Source organism: Emydura macquarii, unplaced genomic scaffold (assembly GCF_026122565.2).
Source record: "Emydura macquarii macquarii isolate MOO-44397 ecotype Brisbane River unplaced genomic scaffold, CSIRO-AGI_Emac_v2 contig_1146, whole genome shotgun sequence".
Lineage (NCBI taxonomy): Eukaryota > Metazoa > Chordata > Testudines > Chelidae > Emydura > Emydura macquarii.
The window spans coordinates 13,796,497-13,821,891 of record NW_027131283.1 but is presented as its reverse complement, the minus strand read 5'-3'; the positions used below and the strand labels follow the sequence as shown (position 1 = coordinate 13,821,891).

General features: G+C 42.4%; 1 protein-coding gene across 9 annotated transcripts in view; it reads left to right on the top strand.

The window, feature by feature from the left end:
* FAM184A (family with sequence similarity 184 member A) overlaps positions 1-25,395 on the top strand; it is a 172,029-nt gene that overhangs the window by 111,421 nt on the left and 35,213 nt on the right. For 6 of the 9 annotated variants that reach the window (XR_010919436.1, XR_010919438.1, XR_010919437.1 and 3 more), the window contains exons 10-12: positions 8,967-9,008; positions 23,187-23,399; positions 24,721-24,874. Coding sequence is in view for 6 of the 9 variants with exons in the window: in XM_067546661.1 (XP_067402762.1) it covers positions 8,967-9,008; positions 23,187-23,399; positions 24,721-24,874 (409 nt within the window). In the remaining 3 variants the exon portion in view is untranslated. The remainder of the gene's footprint in view (positions 1-8,966; positions 9,009-23,186; positions 23,400-24,720; positions 24,875-25,395) is intronic. The other 3 variants (XM_067546663.1, XM_067546662.1, XM_067546659.1) reach the window with 1 other exon arrangement.

Sequence of the window (25,395 nt, the reverse complement as noted above, 5' to 3'; positions counted from 1 at the left end):
CTAACCAACTTCCCAATCATGAGACAATAGTAACCACCAATTTTCAACAACATGCAACATTAGCCAACATCCTGGATGCATCATAGTCAGAGTTCAGACCAGGAGACAATACAGAGACAGCCCTAGTGGCACTAAAAGATTGATCTTCTTATGACTATGGACCAAAGACAAAACCTCTCTATGCTCGTACTGCTGAACCACTATGCAGCTTTTCACTCACTAGACCATAAGATACTGTTAACCTGCCTACATGACATAGCATGAGTAGATGACACAGCACTACAGTGGCTCCAGTCATTCCTCTCTAGCAACGCTCAGAATAGTAATGGGTAATGATTAGTAATATCCAAAGGCCTGCACCTGAAGGGTCCCACAGAAATCTCATATTATCCCTCAGAGACTCCCCTTTTCTGTTCAACAGCTACATGAAACCACTGGGAGAGACAATGAGACTCTATGGGCTCAACTGCTGGTAATATGTCAACAACAATCAACTATATATCTCTTTCACTACTGATGGAACCACTGCCACTATTTAGATGTCAGAATGCCTACAAGAAATCAGCTCTTGGATGAACAGCAACTAGCTGAGGCTGAGCCCAAGTAGATTGAAGTGATGCTGATCGGAAAAGGAAAATGCTCTGAAGAACTAGACAAGATGCTATTCTTTCCCCTCTCCCTCATGCCTCCCACCCCCATTCTTGAAGACCTATAACCTCCATTTGTTGTGCAAGGCAGTGGGAGCCTGTTTGATTCCTTCATAAGACTGGATTAGTTGGTAGATTCAGTGTCTAAAATTGCCTTCTTTTGCCTCTCGTTTCTGATGAGGATATTTTGTCCCTTCCTCCTAGTCAAAGACTTGGCCACACTGTTTGATCTATGCATTTGTCACCTGCAGGCCAGATTACTGTAATTCATTATATCTGAAGCTGAATGTGAAGACAAGGCACAGACTCCACTGTACAAAATGCAGCTGCCCAACTCATCCATGGTTTAGGCCACCATGAACACATCTAGCCCATGCTTCAGTCCTTCAGTTGGCTCCCATTCAGTTTCAGATGCCAGTTTAAGACCTTGATCCTAATCTTTAAAGCAGTTAATGTAGCAAACCCCTGCTACATTAAAAACAACTTTCAACTTCTGTACTGTCAAGACCATTATGCTTTGGGACAATGCAGACCACAAAGCACACAAAAGCTGGGGACAAAGTATTCTCAGTCAATGGGATACAGTTGTGGAATGAACGTAAAAGGAAACCAGGTGACTCCTGAGTCCAACCATCTTTAGAAAATACTGCAATACCTTCATCTTCAAAAATAGTCCTCAAATGCTATTTATCTCTATAACCTGAGGGGTTCAAAGCTGCCTGATTCAGAGTAGGGACTTGAACTGGGGTCTCTCGATTACCAGAGCAGTGCCAAAACCACCAGGCTAGAGAGAGATAGCATGGCTCTCACTCACTCATATGATAGAGTCCATCCTAGACCCAAGAACTTTTCCGAACATAATTGATGCTGAAACTGGTGTTTCTTTGAAACATTTTGGTTTCAACTAAATGGAATTTTTTGATGGAAAAATGTTTTATCAAAAATATTTTGAATAGCTCTAATAAATATCGTGAACAACATTAGTGTGATGTTTTTGTTTTGTTTTCTCTTTCCAGTATAGGATGCATGTTATGTTATATTGCCTTAATTTGTCACTTTTCAACTTCCACAAAGGAGAGATTGTAGCATAAATATTCGTAGATTTTAAGGCTAGAAAGGACCATTAGATAATTTAATCTGGCATTTTGTATAACATAAGACATATACTCACCCAGTTACCCCTGTATTGAGCCCAATAACTTGTGGTTAACTAAAGTTCATAATCCATATAGGTATCCAGTCTTGATTTGAAGGCATAGGAGATGTAGAATCCCTTGCTTCCCTGGATCGCTTGGTCCAATACTTAATCATTCTCATTGTTAAAAATTTGTACTTTATTTCTAAGTTGTTTCTCTAGCTTTAACTTCCAATGGTTGGTTCTTTTTATCCTGTTTCCTGATAGGTTAAAGAGCCATTTAGTACCTGGTTCTTTCTTCCAATGTAGGTACTTATACACCGTAATTGAGTCACTTATCAATATTCTTTTTGAGCTCCTTCAGCCTCTCACTGTAAGGCATTATTTCCAGCCCTCAAGGCTTTTTGTTGCTTTTGTCTGCACCCTCTCCAACTTTTCAACATCCTTTTAAAATGTGGATGACAAAACTGAATGCAGTGTTTCAGTATTGGTCTCATCAAAGCTGTATAAAAAGGGCAAAATCACCTCCATACTCCTACTCATTACTTCCCTGTTTATACATCCAAGGATCACGTTAGCTCTTTTTATCAGAGTCACACTGAGAGCTCATTGTCAGTTGCTTGTTCACTATAACTCCTAAATCCTTTTCAGAGTCACTACTTTCCAGGATAGTTCCCCATTTTGTAGGTACAATCTACATTCCTTGTTCCTAGATATGTGTCACAGATATGGTTGGGCCTCCGCTCTCTTGGACACTCACCAGACTGTTGTGAGGCGATCCAAACCCTGAATCTCCATGTGCCTTAAGCCTACAGAGTTTGAATGGAGTCCAGACACTGCCCCTGGCTTGAAGTCTCTAGATTTAAGATCTCATGGTACAACTGCCTCACCTCTCAGATTCCCCATAACTTATGCACATCCCTTCTCAGAACTCCACCTTGTGGGTTCTCTAGGTTCACAAGTTAACTCTTCAGTGGCAAACAGGCATGGAGACATCCTTTGAACAGGAGTATAAAACACCTTTCCCCTTTACTTGAGAGAAAGCACAAGAGAGTACAGATCATTTTGAAAATTGCAAACATTGTGAATCCAATGCACTTTATTCTTACTCACCCTTCCTTTGGGAATCCTTGGAAGACCCTGTGTGTTCTGGTAGGCAGGTTCCCTCATGCTTCATCGAGCTTCTGCAGCAGACAAGTTGAGCTGATGAAAATGGTTCAAGACCCCAAGTAGAATAGCTCATGTTGTCTTATAATGATCCAGTCCCCTCTGTTAGGTGACTGTTTCCAGACCACTTCTCCCAACAAACCAGTTCTCCTGAGTGGGAACCAGCCTATCGTCTAAGATGTTTGTATATGATTAGAGGACTATCCTAAGTTAATAATCCTCTATTGTCAGCCCTGTATCACTACTCCTTGGAATTTCAGTCCAACATGGAGGTAAAAGGAACAGAGAAGGCCACAGGACTGCTCATTCCAAATGGAGTTTCTGGTTGATAAAGATTCATATAGATAATCCATAATCTCATGCAACATTCATAATTTGTGCAGATAGATTCCCCAAATTGTCACAGTAGGATCTTGCATTTGGCAGTATTAAAACACATTTTGTTTGTATGGGCCCATCTTACCAAACAATCCATATCACTCTATATGACTGCTCTGTTATTGTCATTCACCACTCTGCCAATATTTGTCTCACCCTCTAATTTTCTCAGCAGTGAGTTTATATTTATTTATGGGTCATTGCTAAAAATGCTGAATAATGATGTGCTGAGAGCCAATCCCTGCAGAATCCCACATGAACCCTCCCTAATCGATAATGATTTCCTCATTAACAACTAATTTTTAGATCTGTCAGTTACGCTGTGATTAAATCCATTTGTGAGCTTTATTGATACTGCATAGTACCCCATGACCTTCTAATTAAAAGATTACCACTAAGTCAGATGCCTTATAAAAATCTGTTACATCTGTGTAGTTATACTTGTCTTGGCAAGTTTGCCAAGACCTATTTTTCATAAAACCATATTGGCAGGCATTAATTATATTCCCATCCTTTAATTTCTTTATTAATGGAAAAGCTGATATGGGCTTCAATTATTTTACCCAGGATTGATATCAGGCTAACAGATGTATAATTACCTGCTTCTGAATACTAGCATTACATTAGCACTCTTCCAGTCTTTTGGGATTTTCCCAGTATTCCCAGATGTACTAAAAATCAGTGGACCAGAAATCTCCACGACCATGTCTATTAAGACTGTTAGACTTATTGCATAGCTATATTCAACATTGTTAAAAACAGGGTTATTTTCTGTTTGTCTGTCTAGGTACTTATATGCTGTTCCTCAAGCTTTTAGTCATAGGACAGATCCCAGCATGATTGTAGGTCAAATAAGAAATTTTACCTGGAATTTCTTTCCTATTTCTTAGAACATCGCTAATTTATCACTTTCAGCTGGTGAAACTGAGTATCAGAAATATGTTATTTCTTATTCATATTACAGTAATACTTAGAAGCCTCTATCAAAATTAGGGCCTGACTGTACTAGGCACTGTACAGACACATAATAAGACTAGCTCTTGCCCCTAGGAGTTAACAGTTTAAATAGACCAGACAAAACAGACAAAAGGTAGAGGAAGAGGCCCAGAAAGCTGAAGTGATTTGCCCACAATTGTACAACAGGTCATTGGCAGAACTAAAGATAGAACCTAGATCTCCTAAGCCTCAGTCTGGTCTCCTATTCACTGAACCATGCTGCCTCTCGCTATTACCTGAAAATTTGTTTCCTGCAATTTGAATAAAACAATTGAGGGTCTTCACTTTTTTCTTTTTGTAGCTACAATCTGTGAAAAGATATTTTTCCTATTTAATGTTCTGTCAAAGTATTGTTCAAAATTTCTATAATGAAGACATCCAGACAGTCAAGGTGATCCAAAAAATCTGTTGTCTTGTTGAGAAATCCATCTGTTTGAATGATGTAAGTGACAAAGGGGATAATCTATCATTCTGGATTGGTATCTGAATCAGACACTATGTTTCCAGTTATGAAGATACCCTTCATTCATTTTTGATGATCATATTGTGCACAAATATTGCCTGATATATTTGATCAAGTAATATTGATATAATGCATCTACACACCGTTATATACAGCTTTTCATTAGCAGTTGGCGCTAAGATATGTCATAAAGTGATAGCACAGTAAGTAATTTTGCCCTGGACTGTTACATGAAAGCCAATCTCTTTTGTAAGAATTCTTAAATTTCACTGTGCTTTAATAGAAGTATGATTTTATTACAGATTAAATGTATTCTCAGTATTAAAACAGATAAGATACTGAAATTTCCTATTGATATTATAAGGCTACTAACTTAAAAATGCCTACTATGTTGGTCTTTTTGATGTTTCAAAACTACAGCAAAAACGAGAGTCCTGTAGCACTTTAAAGACTAACAAATTTAATTTCTGCAGGCATAAGCTTTCGTGGGCTGCAACCCACTTTGTCAGATGGAAGAAATAGAAATTAGATAGGAGGTCTATATATATATCCAAGGGTAAGGAGCAATAATGGGGAGGGTAGGTGTTTGCAAAGTCCATTCAGTTAGAGTAGATGAGCCCTATTCACAACCATTGATTAGAAGGTGAGAATGTGTGAACAGTGACAATTACTTCTTGTAATGAGATAACCATTCCAAGTCTCTATTCAAACCCAGTTTAATTGTGTCAAGTTTGCATACGAGTTCCGGCTCTGCAGTTTCTCACTGAAATCTGTTTTGAAGTTTTTTTGTAGAAGTATGGCAACTTTCAAGTCAGCTACAGAGTGTCCTGGGAGATTGAAGTGCTCTCCGACTGATAACTGAACTTTGTGACTTTGTCCTGACCCACAACTACTTCAGATTTGGAGGCAATTTATACCTTCAAGTCAGTGGCACAGCTATGGGCACCCACATGGCGCCACGGTATGCCAACATTTTTATGGCTGACCTAGAACACCACTTCCTCAAAACTTGTCCCCAAGCACCTCTCCTTTACCTACGCTACATTGATGACATTTTTATCATCTGAACCCCCGGGAAAGAGTCTCTTGAAGAATTCCACCGGGATTTCAATAATTTCCACCCCACCTCAGCCTGGACCAGTCCACACATGAAATCCACTTCCTGGACACTACTATACAAATAAAGGATGGTCACATTAATACCACCCTGTACCGAAAACCAACTGACCACAATACATATCTTCATGCCTCCAGCTTCCACCCTGGACACATTACACAATCCATTGTCTACAGCCAAGCCCTAAGATACAACTGGATTTGCTCCAATCCCTCAGACAGAGAAAAACACCTACAGGATCTCCATAAAACATTTTTAAAACTACAGTACCCACCTGGAGAGGTGAAGAAACAAATTGACAGAGCCAGAAGTCACCTACTACAGGACAGACCCAACACAGAAAACAACAGAACACCACTGGCCATCACCTACAGCCCCCAGCTAAAATCTCTCAAACACATCATTAAGGATCTACAACCTATCCTAGCAGATGATCCCTCACTCGCTCAAGCCGTGAGAGGCAGGCCTATCCTTGCTTACAGACAGCCCCCAACCTGAAGCAAATACTCAGCAGCAACCATACAACAAGGACACTAACCCAGGGACCTATCCCTGCAACAAACCCTGTTGCCAGCTCTGCCCGCATATCAACTCTAGTGACACCATGTAAGCGTGTTGGCTCCGTGGGAGGCCACAGCGGCTTCCTACAAACAGGGGATAGCTCGCGCTTGGTGAGTGAGTAATCCTAATAGTCCACCCTTAGGCAGGGTGAGCAGCAGTTAGTGGCTCAGGCCCTCGGTCGGGGCGAGCGAGCAAAGAGTCAGTTGCTCCAACCCCTAGGCAGGGGTGAGCAGAGGCGGATCGCTCAGGCCCTCAGGCAGGGCGAGCGAACAGGAGTCTATTGCTCCAACCCCTAGGCAGGGTGAGCAGAGGCGGATCGCTCAGGCCCTCAGGCAGGGCGAGCGAACAGGAGTCTATTGCTCCAACCCCTAGGCAGGGTGAGCAGAGGCGGATCGCTCAGGCAGGGCGAGCGAACAGGAGTCTATTGCTCCAACCCCTAGGCAGGGTGGGCAGAGGCGGATCGCTCAGGCGGAGTCAGGAGAGCAATTCTCCTGGGGCGGCTAGGGACAAAGGGAAGGGGAGGGTGACGCAGGCCCACCCGTCTCCACTGCGTCCCAGCCCAGGGCCCTAGCAGTGGCAGAAGCGGCTGCCACTGTGTCGGCGGGGCTCCCGCCGCAACACACCGACTGGAATGTGGCTTCAGCCACAGGCTATGGCTGTCCCTGGGCTACTTCCTCCCCACTGACCCTAGTACCTGCCTCCTCCGTGCCGCGAAGGTGGTCCACCAGGGGTAGTGCCGTCAGCCCTTCCTCGTCGACCGGGGGTAAGGCGGGAAGCTCCTCTTCAGGGGGCAGCTCCTCGAGGTCGTTGTATGTGGGGAGCGGCTCAGCCTCGGGCAGCTCCTCCAAGTCCAGCCCCGCTGCAAGGAGGGGCTCGGCGGCCGGCAGTTCCTCCAAATCTGGCCCGGCCTCCGGGGGTGCCCGCCACTCGGGCGGCTCTGGGGTCTCGGCCCAGTCTGGCGGTTCCAGCGCACGGCCCCGGGCTCAGGGTCGGGGTAACTCGGCCCAGTCGTCCTGGCCGGGTTGCCTAGTCCAGCTTCTCGAGGGCCCTATCCAATCCCCGGGCCCAGGTGGGGCTGGGGTTCGTCGGCGGTGGCTAGGCTCTGGCCTAGGCCTCTGCTGGCGGGGCAGCACGTCTGCCTCTGGCAGCAATCTGGGCCCTCCTGAGCTCAGGGGCCAGGCTTTTGTACTTCCCCTTCCTGTTGGGGCTCCGCCCCGTGGCTGCCAATTGGCCTGGCCAGGTGGCCCTATCACAGCTCGGGTCCCTTGTTGCCGGGCAGACTTTGGGGCAGGGTGTGAGTTGGGCCAATCAGAGCGCTCGTGTCCTTCCTCATGCTCTGGCTCCGTGGGAGGCCACAGCGGCTTCCTACACACCATCACAGGTCCTAACCACAACAGAGCTCATTCACCTGCACATCTACTAATGTAATATATGCCATCATGTGCCAGCAACGCCCCTCTGCCATGTACATTGGCCAAATCAGACTGTCACTGTGCAAAAGAATAAATGGACACAAATCAGACATAAAAAATGGTAACATCCATAAATCAGTCGGAGACCACTTCAATCTCCCAGGACACTCTGTAGCTGACTTTAAAGTTGCCATACTTCCACAAAAAACTTCAAAAACAGATTTCAGCAAGAAACTGCAGAGTTGGAACTCATATGCAAACTTGACACAACTAAACTGGGTCTGAATAGAGACTTGGAATGGTTATCTCATTACAAGAAGTAATTGTCACTGTTCACACATTCTCACCTTCTAATCAATGGTTGTGAATAGGACTCATCTACTCTAACTGAATGGACTTTGCTAACACCTACCCTCCCCATTGTTGTTCCTTACCCTTGGATGTATATATAGACCCCCTTTCTGATTTCTGTTTCTTCCATCTGACGAAGTGGGTTGCAGCCCACTAAAGCTTATGCCTGTAGAAATTAAATTTGTTAGTCTTTAAAGTGCTACAGGTCTCTCGTTGTTTTTGCTGTATACAGACTAACACTGCTACCCCTCTGGAACTTTTCAAAACTACAGTTGGACATTGACTGCAATGTTCAAAGTGTATTTCTGACTGATGATAAATGCGAAAACAAAGTATGTACTTGATAGCCTTTTCCAAAGTACATTAGCTAATGCTGAAGAGCAGATAAATTCATCAATTTGGTAAATGCAAAAATTGTTCAGTTACGTAATATAGGAATATTCTATTACACTGAAAGGGATACTGATATTCTGGATATTTTAAATATGAGATAGGAAATTACACAGTTTTTCACCTCATGAATATGCTACCTTGTGTTCTGTGTTCAGTGGTTTATGCAGTAAGTCATTGCAAAATTCTTTGTCTGTCTAATTTTTTTTCCAAACAGTTTTCAAGTTATTTTTCCCTGGTCAAATTATAATTAATGTTCTATGTTTTACTCTCCCTTCTTTATCCCTTTTTCTTTTACTTAGTTGATTTCTGAATGTTTCCCTTTATTCCTGTGATCTTTTCTTCATAGCGGCACTGTCTCGGTGAAGCTTTGCATAAATCTATCAGCAATGTAAGTGAGCTGCACTTACAACTTGTACACAAGGGCATGCTTGCGCTTCTAAACTTGCATATCTTACAATGTTGCTTTAAACTGTGAAGTAAAATACATGATGATATTAGAGGAGAGGACATGTATGCATCTGATTAATTGAAGCTTCTGTGCTGCATCCATTCATCTGTGTAAGTGCACATATCATCTAACATCAAAATGCTACATAGTGATAATATATGCAGCATTTTTTATGATGTTAAAGCAATCTTGCAGGCAATATATTTGCACATCGTAAAGCTTTCTACATAGCATGAAATTAATGATGCTATATTATAGTTTGCAGTTTGTAATACAAATCTTAATTGCAGTTTGATTACTAAATTTTCTTCTATTGTTTATAATATCTGTCAATTTTTAACCTGTTGAAAAACGTAATTGACAAGATTGCAAGTTCAAAGTACTGAGCTGTATAACTCTTTGTTCAAGAAATTATCTGTGTCTTGTCTTGCATCCTCAGTATAGGGAGAAACAAAAAGGGAAGCTAGATGATTCTGTTACAGTAAAGATGTGCAAAGAGAGACTCATACTTTCATAAATGAGCTCTTAACATATATAAATATATGGTGAATTATTAAAAACATTTTAAATGTATATATGTATGCTTAAAATCCATTTAGTGAAATATGCTATTATTTCTTTTGATATTTAAGGCAATTTCAATAAAATAAGAAAACTTCACATATACTGTGTAGAAAACCTATATTTTTATTAGTTTCTCACATATGAATTATTTGTTATGTAGAAAAAAGAAAAGATTGGATATTTCAGAATTATCAGGCGTATTCACAGTAGTGGAACAATTGCTGTCACCAGAGGGTGGTTTTGTAAACTATGATAATTTACATCCAGAATGTCGATACATATATGAACAGGTTTTGATAGTGACTGAGCCTACAGCAGTCGTTTAATAATAAAACTTATAGTTAAATCTATACGTTTTGCAATACTATTATATTTCATCAGAGGTAAATACTTTTAAAAGCTTTACAGAACCATGTTTTTTGCAGAAAGTGAAGACTCAACTGAACTCCATAGGTTGGCATCACAGTTTATAACATCACCAATGTAGTACAAGATAGGAAGTTGCTCAGGGAAAGAGTTTGCAGACTTCAGTAGTGCCTGGATGGCCTAGATTAGAACCTAAAGATGAGTAGAGTATTATAAGCAGAGCTGGTAGCTAAGCCTATAATTAAGGTTGCTTAATGCTTTCTATAATACAAGACCTTATTTTCAGCTGTTTATCATTTTGTCAAACTAACAGATTAAACTGACATTTTTTATACCAGGTGTCTGCCTCAGGTTAATTATTTTTTTTGAAAGTTTCAGCAAGCCTCAGCCGTTTCCTAGAATGAGATTAGGGGAACATGCATTGTTTTGTCCATGGTAAAAAAAATGCTGCACCCATTTCATTAAGAAGCTGTAGTGCTTCCATGCTTTTGAGCAGGGACTTGAAATTTAGCTGGGGGGTCACCCTTTTGTCAGGGATAGGCTTTTTTCCATCCTCATAAATATCTGACCAAATATGGCCAATAGGAATGATTCTGAAAATCTCCATTCACACACACTCAGTAGAGACTTGTTACAGTTGGGCAGCTAAATTTGCTGAAGCTTCTGTATGCACTGATGTGCTCCATCCCAAGGCTACATGGACTAAACATGACTTTCCTGTAATAGGCCCTCCCAGCAGCAGGAGACTGCAGTGACACTGGGCACCATATCTAAGAATAAGGAGACTTTCTCTCCTGTGCTGTCAGTGCTCCTGCTACTGGCCAAAGGAGGAGAAGGAGGAAACAATATGACTGGAATTCAGAGAGTTGAAGGGAGAGGGAGAGGGGGTCAGGAGTTCAAAAAGTGGAGGTGCAGAGAGAAGGTAGGTTAGGAGTTGTTAGGGGAGGTGTGGATAGGAGCCAGTGGGAAGGGGACAGGAGCCAGGTGGTGTATGATGGTGGTGGGGAAGCAGAAGAGAAGGAGGAGTTAGAACCAGGGATGGTGGATAAGAGCAGAAAGCTAGAAGGTTACTTGGGGCAGAGAGTACTGGATTGGATAGGTGCAGAGGTGGAGGAGGAAATGAGGAATGGGTGTAGCATGAATAGATGTAGAGGGGAGAAGGGGCTACGGGTGGGTGTGGAATGGATAGGTGCAAAGTGGAGAGGCGGACAAGAGCCGAGATAGGGATGGGGGTGAATAGGAGCAGGATGGGGGAAGGGTAGAGAGGCAGAAACTGGAGTGGGATGGATATGAGTGTGGAGTAGGAGCCAGGGTTGGGAGAAATAGATACTGCAGGTGTAGGATAGAGGCAGGAGTGCAGGGATGGTGTGGATATATGATGGGGGTGGCAGGAGCCGGAGGGAGTGGTAGAGTGAATAGAAACAGTTGGGGGAGGGACAGGAACTCAGGTGGTGGATAGGAGCAAGGGAGAGGGGACAGTAGCCAGTGTTGGGGAAGATAGGAGCAGAGGGGGAGGCAAGAGGAGCCAGGGTGGGGTGGATTGTAGTGGGAGGGGAGATGGGGCAGTTAGCTGGGGTTTGGGTGGATAGAAACAGAGGGGGAAGGGGACAAGAGCTGTGGCAGAGGGAGGTTAGGAGCAGAGAGGGGACAGTGGCAGAAGGGTTTATAGTCACTGAAGCACATTCTCCTCTAGAACCTCAAATTTAACCCAGAATTCTCAAATCTCAGCATTTCTCTACTGTCAGCAAATATCTATGAAACCCATGCACAAAATATGTGACTCATTACCCTCTATGCTTTGTCAAAATAGATGATAGCAGCTTAATACTGCTACCAGTTACTCTGCAGCTGAAGTCGTAGATATCTGTGCTGTGGACCTAAGGATTTTAATTCTACTGATGACATATGTAGGGGTCAGTATGGTTCCACATGATGGAATTTGTTTTTTCCAGTTTGCTTTTTTCCAAATTCTAGGAAATAGCATCTAAAAACCTATATTAGAAGAGTTAAAAGACAAGCACTCAAAAGTAAGGAAATGTCTAATTTAATTTGGCAACCTTGTGGAAATACATTATGACACAGTCTTTAATTACATGATCATATGCTACTTCCACAGAACCCTACCTCATTCAGAGCACAGGCTGGATCATGCTCTGGAGATGAATCAGAGTTGTATAGTGAATGAAGCGGTTGTCATTAGGGCCCCTGTTTCATTTGTTGCAGAAGTTAGATGATGAGTAGTGAATGAGGCATAGAAGTGCAGGAAGAGAAAGAATGGTCTCATAGTTAAAGCAGCTGAATGCTGCCTTGGAGAATTTTCTTCCCCTGCTTCTGCCACAGAGTTCTTATGTGATGCTTGAAATGTCACTTAAACCAAACTTCTTCGACCAGTGTCCCTATGGGTGCTCCACACTAGATGTGCTAGTGCCCCCTGTGCCTTAGATCGGAGATTTCTTTGTCAGTGTCCATTCGGCCCTCACATCATTTTAGTCAGTCTTGTGCCCTTTCCTGTTGTTGTATAGTATTGCGTGGGTGAACCACGCTCAGTTCCTTCTCAACTGCCTCAGCCTAAGATGGAGTTCTGGCAGTTGTCCCACTGAGATTTCCTCAACTTTATTTTTTCTTATTATTAATAGTTAGTCATAGTGTTAGTGTTAGTTTCATGGTTAATAAATAGTACTAATATAACTTCTTTTCTTTTCGTTTCTTTAAAAAATATTTTCTCTTATATTGTATTTGGATAAGTACTAGTTAGTAGTTTTACTGTACTGGGAGGTTATACCTAGTTCTCCTTCAGACGTGGTCTTTTGTGCCGGGATGTGATCCTGGTCAGCGACAGGCACTCCCACTGCATCTGTTGCCTCAGAGAATCACACATTGTCCAGAAGTGCAACTTTTGTCTGGCACTGAAATCAAGAGCCAGAAAAAACAGAGAGATAAAGCTTTATCTCCTCATGATGGTGATATTTCTGTGCACGGCTTCTGATCCAGGCCAAGGACACCCCTCCCCCCTGTACGCCAGTCTCCAAGCAAGTCGGCTGTCTCTACAGCATTGGAGCCTCACACCTCTAGGGCATTTAAGAGGAAGACGCAGAACTCCTCCATAAGCCCTCAAAGGAATGTACCCCTGGCTCACCAGGTAGAGAATCAACCTCTAAAAAGCTAAGGTCAACGGTATCATCAGCTCTTCAGTCAGGTATCCTGAGTTACCCAGGGCATGGCTATGCCATAAGACAGCGAAGCCACAGACCCAGAGAGACTATTGGTATATTTATCAGACCAAAGTGGCAAGAAGAGCTGTTCCTCTGCTTCCTCGGTACCACAAAAGCCCACTCAGACTCTGACCTTGCTTCCTTCTGAGCACATGAAACCTATGGTACTATCAGCATCCTTGGCCACGATCACCTTGGTGCAGACTACAGGCTCAGTACCAATAACACTTGCAGTTCCGCAAAAGTTTTGATTTCTCCAGGATCTGGCTGTATCTGAAACACCTGATTCTCCACTACTCGACTCTGATGTGCTGTCGGTACTGAGATTACCTGAACTTTGCCCAGGGCCAATGGTTTCACCTCAATTCTCTCTGGGCACTCCACCATTCCTGAGAGAGCTTGAGGAAGAGGCTTCTGATGAAGACCTTGCCTTAGTGTCTCAAGTGTCAGTTCAGGATTCCCCCCTCGCTCCTACAGAGGCCCCTTTCCAGAAGCCTCTGCTGAAACTGCAACTGTTTGTGGCCCATGAATGCCACCAATGCCTCATTGGTATGAGCACCCTTGGATGCCTTCTCTTATGCTCCTCCTTCCTGGCCATATTGGAACCCTTGGGTGGCTCATTGCCAGCAATATTCTAGAATGTTGAATACCTCCCACCACAGAGAGGGGCAACCTGCATGATCTACTCCCTCCAGGAGACCAGATCCTCAAGAGGAATCCTTCAAGGAACAGGAGGCTAGAGCCGATGAAGAGATTTTTCCTCCAGCCAATATCTCCTCATCATCTCCGGATGAAGCAGTCATATCTTCTTCACCACCCCAGTGGATAATTTTAAACACTTCCAGGATCTGGTTTAAAAAAAAAAAAAAAAAAAAAGTCAGACTCCCTGCAGATCCCTCTCGAGGAGGTGACAGAGCCTCATCGTAAACTGCTTGATGTCCTCCAGTCACCCTCATTGGCCTGCATAGCCTTGTCTGTTAATGAGGTGCTTTTAGATTCAAGCCAAGATCATCTGGTGCACCCCAGCTTCTATTCCACCTACATGCAAAACAGTGGGTAATCATTATTACGTCCTGGCAAAGGACTCAGAAATTTTATTTTCCCATCCCTTACCTAACTCCTTGATAGTTGACAGTGAATGAACATGGAAGGCAGCACAATGCTAAAACCATGCCTCATGACAAAGATCACAAGCCTCTAGACCTCCTTGGCCTCCTTACAGTTTAGAATTGCCAATTATCAGGTGTAAATGGCAAAATACAAAGTACAATCATGTGAATTATACCAAGCTGAACTCTTTCCTGGACCACCTGTCAACACAGCACAGGAAACAGATCAAGACAATTATTGCAGAGGATCAACTACTTGCCAGGATAGCCTACAAGCCTCCCTTGACGCCGCTGATACTGCCTCCCGTTCAGTCCTACAGCGGTAGTGATGGGAAGAGCTTCTTGGCTCCAACTCTCCAGATTTCCAATAGAGGTCCAAAATACATTAGAGGACCTTCCTTTTGATGGATCTAAGTTGTTCACAGATAGCATGGAGGAGTGTCTGCAAACACTGAAGGACTCTAGAGCTACCTTGCAATCTCTTAATATTTAGACACCCACGTGCAAGACAAAGCGTAGCAAGCCCAGATGCCCAAGAGATCCTGCCCCATCCAATTTCTTACCTCCCAGAGATCCTAGGAGCCACATCAAAAGAGGCAGAGATTTCAGAGAAGTAAACTCTTCACTTCTCAGCCTCCTGCCTTGCACCCATCCACCTCCGAGCAGCAATTTTGATGGGTTGATAGAGGCTTGAATTGCCATCCTTATCCCCCTTCAGCTGCATCAATTCACCAGCCTTCTTCCCTTCGGCAATCGCCTTCACCACTTCAGGCATGCCTGTGAATCGATCACTATGGAGAAGTGGGTTTTGGAAACCATCTCCACAGAATACATCATCCACTTCACTTCACTTCCCTATCACTTTCCGGATACCCCTCTCATGAGAACTTGCTTCTTCAAGAAATAAACACTTCTGTACATTTGGGAGCTATAGAACCAGTTCTCATGCAGCACAAAGGGAAGGGATTTTATTCAAGGAACTTCCTGGTACCAAAAAAGAGTGGAGGTTGGAGACCCACCCTAGATTTGAGATTGTTCAACACCTGTGTGAAGGCACAGAAGTTCAAAATGGTGACACTTGCAGTGATAATTCCATCACTTGAGCAAGAGGATTGATTCTCAGCCCTCAACCTTCAACATGCCATATTGCTATCCACCCATCCTACAAGTGATTTCTACATTTCACTGTCAGCCAGGACTACTTTAAATACCAAGTGTTCCCTTTTGCCTGTCATCTCCCACGAACGCCTATTAGAAAGTCATGTCAGTAGTAGCAGTACAGGTCTGCAGGAATGGTATCTCCTTCTTCGAGTGCTCGACTGTAGGTGTATCTGTACTCCTGTGCCTCTAAGCAGTGAATTTAGGTAACAGTGTCTGTTTGGCATGCACATGTGCCCTCCCTCTCTCCTGGTCTGCCACGAGGCTATTTAGTGTTGCGCAGGCAGGCCCAGCATCATTTCCTTCTCAATCGCCCTTGGCCTAAGATGGAGCGAGTAGCAGGCCAGTTTACTTATGTACCTCTTTTTATATTTAATAGTGTTTAGCTTATATTCTTAATGTTTCCATTCTTTTTGTAGTACCTCTGGGTCTTCCATTTTTCAATTCTAAAGGGAAAAAAGGTTTTCTTTCAACCTGTTTTTACATCTTTGGTTGTGGAATCTCCCCTGTAGCAGCTTGCCCGGTTCCCCTGCCTTCAAAAGGTGCCTCTCCTGCAGGGAGGTAATTCCCATGACAGTTGGATACTCTCGTTGCGTCTGGTGCCTTGGAGAGACATACATTCTGCTGAAGTGCACCTTATGCCAACCACTGAAAACTAGACCCCAAAAGAACTGGGAGCTAAAGCTGAAAATCCTCCTCATGGGGGGGTGCCCTTAAACCAGCATCTGACCCCGATCCTGAGTCCTCTCCAAGACAAAGATTGTCTCTGGACCCATAAACCTCCAGAAAGGGAGAATCACAGAGAAAGTCGGCTGACTCCCCCTGCAAAATCTCTAGAAAAAGGGCGGCAAACCCCCAAACCAAACTCTATACCAGCCGGAGGAGGTCCCCAGCACATTCAGTCATTTTGGCACCAGCGGCACCGACAGAGTCAAGACACAGTACCCAGAAAACACAGGGACCCCTGGGTATGAGCTCCATCATAATGCCTAAAGACCTGGGGGCACAGGCTCTGAAGCGACAGCACCACCTGGCAAAGACAAGAATAGAGATGTACCGTCTCTACAAAATCAGTTACCAACAAAAATATGTTCGGTACCAAGTGCTTCAAAGCAGCCCTCGTCAGAATGCGCCTCCCATAAAAATACATCGGTACTAACAAGTTAGCACCAGCAATCCCTAACAGTACCAATTGCAACAACAGTACCAGAGGAGTAGAACTCTGCAAATCCATGGATATCTGCTTTATATCTACAGATACCCATATCCGCAAATGCAGATATCCGTGGACCATTTTTGCAGATCACGGATGGATCCAGATCCAAATTTTATATCTCAATCCCTGCAAATCTGCAGATACCCACTTTATATCCAAGGATCATTTTTGTAGATCAGATTTGGATACAAATTTTGTATCTGTGCAGGATTCTACCCAGGAGTTCTGTATCTCTAGGAAGCTATATATGCCCATGGAGGAACTGGAGTCCCCACTCTTGGTACTGGAGCTCCGGTATCGAGCATGTCTCGGTCCCCAGAATCATTAACACCACTGGGCGGTTGCCTACAGTGACGCCATCAGTGCCACTCTACTCCAGCGGGGAGTCAGACAGTGACCAGAATGACTATTTCTCTCTGCTCTCACATTGTAACCCACTGTTACACTGGGACTTCCTTAGTTACACCCACACTCCGATCCCCAGTCTTCTGGGTATGGTCACCCATGGGTCACTAGCCTCTATTGCACTAACATGCATACAGGACAGCAAAAAGTATTACTTGCCCCTCAAGGAGGCAGACTTTCTTTTCAGACACCCTCAGCCCAACTCTACCATAGTGGATGCTGTTAATGCACGAGGAAATCAACATCACACCAAATCGACCCCCTATGACAGAGACTGAAAGAAGCTCAACCTGTTTGGGAGGAAGGCATACACATCGGTGACTTTACAATTCAGGGTGTCAAACTACTAAGCCCTAATGGCTAAATACGACTATATGAAATACGGCAAACTCAACACTTTTATTAACCACTTGCCAGAAGCACAAAAGGAGCAATTTCAAGCCATCATCCAAGAGGGCCAGTTGTTAGCGAGAACAGTGCTACAGACTGCACTGGATGCTGCAGTCACAGCGGCCCACAAAGTCTCCGTGGCGGTAATGATGAGACAGACGTCCTGGTTACACCTCTCCGGGTTGCCGAAGGATATACAGACAATGGTTGAGGACCTCCCATTCAAAGAACCCAAACTCTTCGCTAACAAGACAGACACATCACTCCACACCTTAAAGGATTCTAAAGCCACACTACATTCTCTAGGAATCTGCACACCGGGACAGAAAAAGAAATTCAGTTAACAACCACTTCAGAGATCCCAACCACCCAGTTCCTTCCATCACAGTGGTATTCTGAGCTGAAATATAAGAGACCGAGGATGCAAAAGTGGAAGTTGTCAGCCTCCCAATCCTCATCCTCAAAACATCAGTTTTGAAGCCTTGGTCAAGGTCCTGAGTAGCCACTCCTTGCAACAACAATGGCTGCTATATACGGACTTTCTACATCCCTCCGGAACGTCAGCTCCCACAAATGTGTCTTGGAGATTATCTTCCACCCTAAACTGCATCTAGCTTGCCAGGAGGCACTGCTGCACGCTCTTGACATCAGGAGAGCCCTAGCCTTCTATCTGGATAGGTCAAAGACACAAGTTATTCTTCTCGCTAGCAGATAAGTCAGAAGGTTCAGCAATCTCTGACCAGAGACTTTCCAAGTGGATATCAGGCTGCATTAACTCTTGTTATGAGTCTCACAATATTCAACCACCTTTGAATATACGCACTCATTCTGCAAGATCTAGTGCCATTTTTATGGCCTTCCTCAAGAACGTGTCCATTATTGAAATCTGTAAAGCTGCTACATGGGCTTCCATGCATACAGTCACCAAACACTAAACTATAACTCATGACTTTACTTCTGATACTACCTTTGGCTTGTTTGTACTTTCCTTTGAACTGGACATGATTCTGAGGCTCCCTCTGCCTTAGAGGGAACTGTTTGGTAGTCACCTAGAGTGGAGCACCTGTAGGGACACTATTTAAAGAAGAAATGGTTACTCACTTTGTGCTGTAACTGGTTCTTCGAGATGTATGTCCCTACAGTTCTCCACTACCCGCCTTCCTTCCCCTCTGCTTCAGAATTTTCTGGTCTGGAGCTTCACAGTAGAAAAGGAACTGAGGGTGGTTTGCCCACACAGTGCTATGTAACAATGGCACAGGGCATGAAAGTGACTAACATACATGGGCGGGCTGAATGGACACTGTTGTGAGAAATCTTCGGTCAAAGGCGTGGGGGCACTAGTGCACCTAGAATGGAGCACCAGTAAGGTCACACTTCCAAGAAACTGTGATTTCACACAGTGTGTATAAATTTTGAAATTAGCCCAACCCTGCAATGTTTCCAAAAACATGGACATTGAAGTGGGCATCTGCATGTGCCATTCTTTTGCTCAGTGCATTTTGTTTTATCATCCCCCCCCCCCCCCCCCCGCCAACTACTGCTCCAACAGTGAGGTAGCCAGTAGACATGCAGTGTCCCCCAGGACCGCTTCCCCATTGTTTGTGCTTGCCCCCTAGGCACCATCCCTTGTTGCATATTAATAAGCCCAGAGGAGGAGGGTGGAAGCATTGCTGGGAGATAGTTTCCAAGGAGCCCAGTAAAAAGCTGCTGCTGCTCCCTGGTCCTGTCCACTTCACCCATACAGGCCTGACTCATGCTCATGTGCCCACTCTCCCAGGGACCAGCTGAGCCCCAGCTGACCTACCTGCCTGGACAGAAGGGAGACCTCGGGGCAGATAAGGGAGGTGGGGGAGAGAGAGCTGGGAAGATGAGACAGGAGGAGGGCAGCAGCTGGATGGGAGGGGCAAAGTCGAGGGACTGTGGGTAGGAAAGGGTTTGAGGGGCTGGAAGTGGAACAAGGGACTGGGGTGTGGGATAGGTGGAGGAGGGATCTTGGTGTGAGAGGCTGGGGGTTAGGAGTGCCAGAACCTGTGTAGAAGTGTGGGGACACTTGCGCTGAAACTGTAGCCAGGCCAGAAGCTGGGTGTGGAAAGAGCAGCTCAGGGAGCCTGAGCTGCTGTGGGGAGACTTGGACCCTCCATCTGCCCTTGGAGAGGTGGGGTGCCTGAGAGCAGCTCCTGGCCTGTGTCCCTGACCCCTGAGGTGCACCGCCCAGGGCAAGTGGAGGGTTCGGAGCTCCCCACAGCAGCCCAGGCTCCCTTGGTGGCTCTTACCTGACCTGGCTTCCTGCCTGGCCAGGGTTGGAGCCGGGGGGGAATTCGATGAGAAGGGGTGGGGACCTGTAGAAAGGGGGGTGTAAAGCCCACCTCAGCCCCCCACCAGGGAGAGGCTGGCACCACTAGTAGGGGCTGCGCTTTGCGGCAAGGGAGCTTATCATCTTATCAGCTCTCCCACTGTAAAGCACAGCCGTTGGTGCAGGTGCTTTGTCTCTGCCCAAGGCTACTATGCCCATGTTTTAAAAGTAGGCAGGCATGGCCCGCCCACTTTTAAAAGTGTGTGTGTGGGATATGGCCCCCTAGTTCTGGCACCACTGCAAGGGAGACAGCAGTTTGGGGGGGATGTCTACAAACTGCACAGAGCGCAAAACCAGAGTACATGGATGCTTGCTTCTGCCTTTCCACTGTTGGAAAAACTGCTGCAGTTCTGGAGGGACTCAGCATCCAGTTTTCTGAGAGGCACAAGTAGCTGCAGCCTCAGCAGAGAGGCAAAAGCATGTGTTCCAAATGGCATTGGCATGCAAAACTGGCCACTGAGTGTCCCCTGAACTGCTGTAATTTTCCAACAGTAAGGAAGTGGAAGTGGGCATCTATGTATGCTGGTTTCCTGCTGTTCTTAAAATTTCAGCAGTTCTTGTGGGGACTTGGAGTCTGGTTTTATGCAGAGGAATGCAACAGTGATGTTTCATAGACTGCATTCTGTGCATAAACCATGAAAATCACTGCTTTACCCCTGAAGTTGCCATGATTTTTTTTATTTTATTTTTTTTATTTTTTCAAATCTAGAGTTTTTTTCTGGGCCTTACATATAATGCTAAATGTTCTAAAAAATCTGGTCCTAGGCATCTCAAATTGGGCACCCAAAATTAGTGGACACTTTTAACCTTAATCTCTCTGTGCTTCAGTTCTTCATTATAAAATGGGGATAATAATATTACCGTACGTCCCAGGGCTGTTGGGAAAATAAATTCCTAATTGTGAAGTATTGAGATACTGTAGTGATGTCTGCCATAGAAAAACCGAATAGGATTTTTTTTTTTTTTAATCAGAGCAGGGTTTGAATAGTGTGTAGTCACTAAGGCATGAGGTTCCACATTGAACAATGAGGGTGAAAGAAAATATCGAGTAGCGGTTCATTCAGTGATCGTGTCCATCCTATTCACAGAATGAGATGGGGGTCTGTGGAAAAAATAATGTGATCATTTATTTTAAAGATTGTACCATAATGCACATTCATGGGTGGCTGAATTAAGGTTGTAAAGGCAACCATAATTCAGGTATTCCCTAACTTTTTAATTCCTTCAATCTTAATTCTTTTAACAAAGGTTTTTGAGTGTAATTTTTATATTTAGGCCAATAGGAACTGTTAGGTTTCTCAGAACTTTGAAAATCTGGTAATTCAGGTGTCTTAATTTAGATTTCTTTTTTTTTAAATCTGGTTCTAAATTAAAAGATGGCAAGCAAGATCTAGTGAAAAGAAAATTTAAAAAAAAAAGCTGAATACATGCTTAGGACTCAGAATGGAACAAGTTATTATATGTTACCTATTACTTTGCATTTCACATATAATATTTTGCTTCTGAAAATTATGGTAAAGTAAATTAAAATGATTCATTTTGCATTGCTTTGCTGATGTATACTGTTTAAAACATTATATTTTTCATGCTAATTATATGCTCTAACATTAAGAAATTCTACTAATTCATTTACTTCACGCAGGAAGTAAAGTAACAGAAGATATTAATGCTAATATACACAGTAAGAGTTTTTCATGCATAGTTTAAATTACAAACCATAGTATAATTTTTCAGCTATAGCCAAAGCTCCTTTAAAAAGCATTTGAAGTCAAATGTTACAATCAAAGCAGGATACAGGATGTTACAGGATAGTGTGTATTTTGTATGTATGTATATACTCAGTGAGTTTTAAAGGCAACCAGTCATAGTCATTTCACTAAAACTTAATTTGCTTGCTTTACTTCAGTGTTAATTTTACTTTAAATGTAGCTTCTAAATGTAGTACAAATCTGCTTTAGCTTTGTACTTCTGAAAGAATGATTTCAGGAATAATATAAACGTTACATATCTCTAATAGTTATCCTTTGCATGCAACTTCTTAATTTTATTTTATACTGTGAGCTTTAATTCATTGCAGATAGGCACAGACTATATTGCTATATTGCTATGACTTTATAATTTATTTAATAATTAATCTTGGCATGTGCACAGTTAAATGACACTATCAGTATTTTCATCAGTTTTATGTAAAGGCTTAGAGGCTTGGAAATAATTTTTTTCCCTATACTGATTTAAATCCTTTGCCATTTGGCAATTACTTTTTTTCCTCCTGTGTGATCAATGGAGCAAAATTAATTTTTGTAACAAACTTTCAGTTTATTCTAGTTCTCCAAACTGGCATGTGCTAAAGGTGCCTTGTCAGCAATCCTTCTGTCCAGTTAGGGAGTTGTGTTGTTTGGCTCTAAAGAGAATCCGATCAGTCCAGTCTTCTTTGTTTGGAAGGATGATGGTTATGCCATTGGACATTAAGATTGGGGTATAAAGTTACAGTTGAGATAAAGAATCACAGAGCTCCTTCATGGATTACAGGAAATCATATTATACTAAAATATGTCTGTTTGTCCACTAACATCATTGATAATGTCAACAAGTTTCCAGGAAAATATATATATTTGTTAGTTTAATCGCTGTGGTGTTAGTTAAGAGACAGCAGAAGAACTACAAAGCATTCTGATTTTATAGGCCTAACAAAAGTAGTGAGGTATTTTAAATTAGTTATTGTAGAGTGCTATATTTTTAAAAACAGAAAATTGCTAGTAAGTTAGGACCATAGAAATTAGAGATGGAAAAGATTTACATTTCCAGGTCTTCTAATCCATTTCTTTTGCCAGTCAGGATTTTCTTTAGATAACCTAGATGACCTTCCCCACAGAATTGATTAATTTTAATATATCAATGTTGGACCTCAGATCTTGATAGTGTCACTTTAATTTTTTCTTTAATGAAGATCTGGGAAAACATTCTGGTAACATGTAATTCATTTATGAAACATCAAATACCTAATAACTGGTGGTGTTTTAAGAGTGTATCTTGAAGGGAGAGCCCTCACAAAACCTTTTGACTCTAATTCGTGTACTTCTGAAGTAAACTATATAATTCAAATTCACTAGTTATAAGTTACTGTTTTGCTCTTGTGTTTTATGTTTTGGATAGTTCCACAATACTTGGCTATAATCAGTAGATACGTTACCTGAATTTCAGATTAAGAAACGTGATGTTGTTCAGTATGTTGTAAAAATCTCATATCTAAAGTTCATATAAAATATTTACTTCTTTTTATAGCATTTTTCCCTGATTTGATATTTATATTTATGATTTACTGATGTTTGCTGTTCTGTGGATTAGATCTCATTGCTAAAACAGAATCTGGAGCTGCAGCTTTCCCAGTCTGAGACCTCCTTGCAACAGCTACAGACCCAGTTTAGTCAGGAGCGACAAAGACTTACTCAGGAACTCGAGGAATTGGAAGAAGAGCATCAGCAAAGGCATAAGGCCCTGAAGGAAGCGCACATCCTTGCATTTCAAAATATGGAACAAACAAAAGAACAAGAACAAAAGGCATGTTCATCTGGACATTTCATACAAGTACCATTATTAAATATACCAATATACAGAACACTCAGGGAACTAGTAAAGAATATTTGAATTATTTCTTATTTATCTTTTCAAGAGATGGAACTTATGTTAATAATATAGTTACTACAGTTAAACGTTATGCAGGCAAATTGAATAATGTTCTTTATAGATATTACCTGTTAGAAGTTTAGCACCCTGCTCTATCATCTTGCATTATGTTAGTATTTTTAATTATTATCAACATCACCTACATAGTCTGAGATTTTTTTAAAGTCCCTACTATATTATATGTCCTACTATATTATATATATTATAGTTCATGTTATTATATGTAATACATTTCTTTGTACTTTCCAGTACATCCAGTATCCGAATTTGCTAAAGTCCTTTTGAAATTTATTTCTTCACAGTTGTGTACACCATCTACTTCCTAATTTTGTCTGCTATCTAAGGCCCTGAAATTGCAATGTTTGTGCATGGGCAAACCACCGTTCCTAAGTAGAGCCCCAGTTACTTTGTTGGAGCTCCATGTGGGATCAGGAGTCCTCTCATGAGCAATGAATAGTAGGGTTAGGGCTGAAAGTTGTAACATCACTTCTGTTACAAATCCTTTTAAGCCTGTTCTGATACCCTTGCTCAAATTGCTCAAACTTTACATGTAACTTTTCATTTCAGTGGGACTATTTTTGCATCATAGTGCTCCTAATTTGAGAAAGGGTGGCAAAATCTAGACATTTGTGATTTTTAAAAAGAATTTTCAGAACTAAAACTATGCATCTATGTCTTCAACCCTGGGAATGTTTTTTTCATAGCATTTAAAAGATGATAAATCAATTTTTCTTTTATCCACTGTAAGCTCATTCTCATGGCCAGAAATTATTTTGTGGTTTCATACTTCATGTTGTTCACAACTGACCCAAAAACAGCTGAACAACAAATGACTTTTGGAACTTAAACTTTGGGTATACATGGTAGTTGTAGCCTGCCCTCGTTCCATGCACAAATTGGGAGTAGGGTATGGTCCTTACTCTTTTTACTCAAAAGTATTGGTAATCACCAGTGATGGGAAAGAATAAGAAAGAAGTCCTCTATGACACTTTAATGTGGGGGAGTAGAATAAAGATTACATTCTTAAAGGTAGCTTGAGTATGTCAGTGGCTCTTCTAAATGATAGAGATATTTTTAATAATACATGCATTTTATGTTGTCATTTAAAAAATAATCCTGCCTTTTAATTCATTGTTAAATATTTTGTGTTGTTTTAGTCAGTGTAAAAAAGTTCACCTCCTTTTGGATTTCATAGGAACTAGAAGAGCATTTACAACAAAAACATTCAGAAGAATTTCACACACTGAAAGAAGCGCACAAACAAGCCATGGAAGGTTTCAAATTGGAAATGGAACAGGAACTTCAGACTCTTCGTTTTGAGCTGGAAGATGAAGGGAAGGCTATGCTAGGTATAGTATTTTCAAGCTACTGGAAATTGCATCAGAAGATATGATTACAATTTGCATAATTTATGTAACTGTGGACTTAGTAAAGTACTTTCCACAAACTTCATAGCATTAAAGATGAAAAATAGCACAAAACTAAAGATGACATTATGAATAAAGAAGGTAAATAATTTAAGTAAATATAAAGTTGTAGAGTGGGATTTTCAAAAGCACTCAGCACTGGCCTACCTGTTTTTATTGAAATCAACAGGAGTTTGATTTCAGTGAGAGCAGGTAGATCAGTTGAGCACTTTGGAAAATCCCACCATTAAGTGTTCTGGAATGATGAGTCAGCAGCCGGAATTTTATGATGGAGAAAGTTTCAGAAAGTACCAATGAGCTAGAACAACTAGAACAGTTTCAGCATATACACGTAACAATGGTAAAAATAAAGACACACAGGATCCATCTGCACTACAAATACATTTTAGTCAGGTGACCCAATAAATACTAATCACTAATTACTGCATATATTACTAATCTGT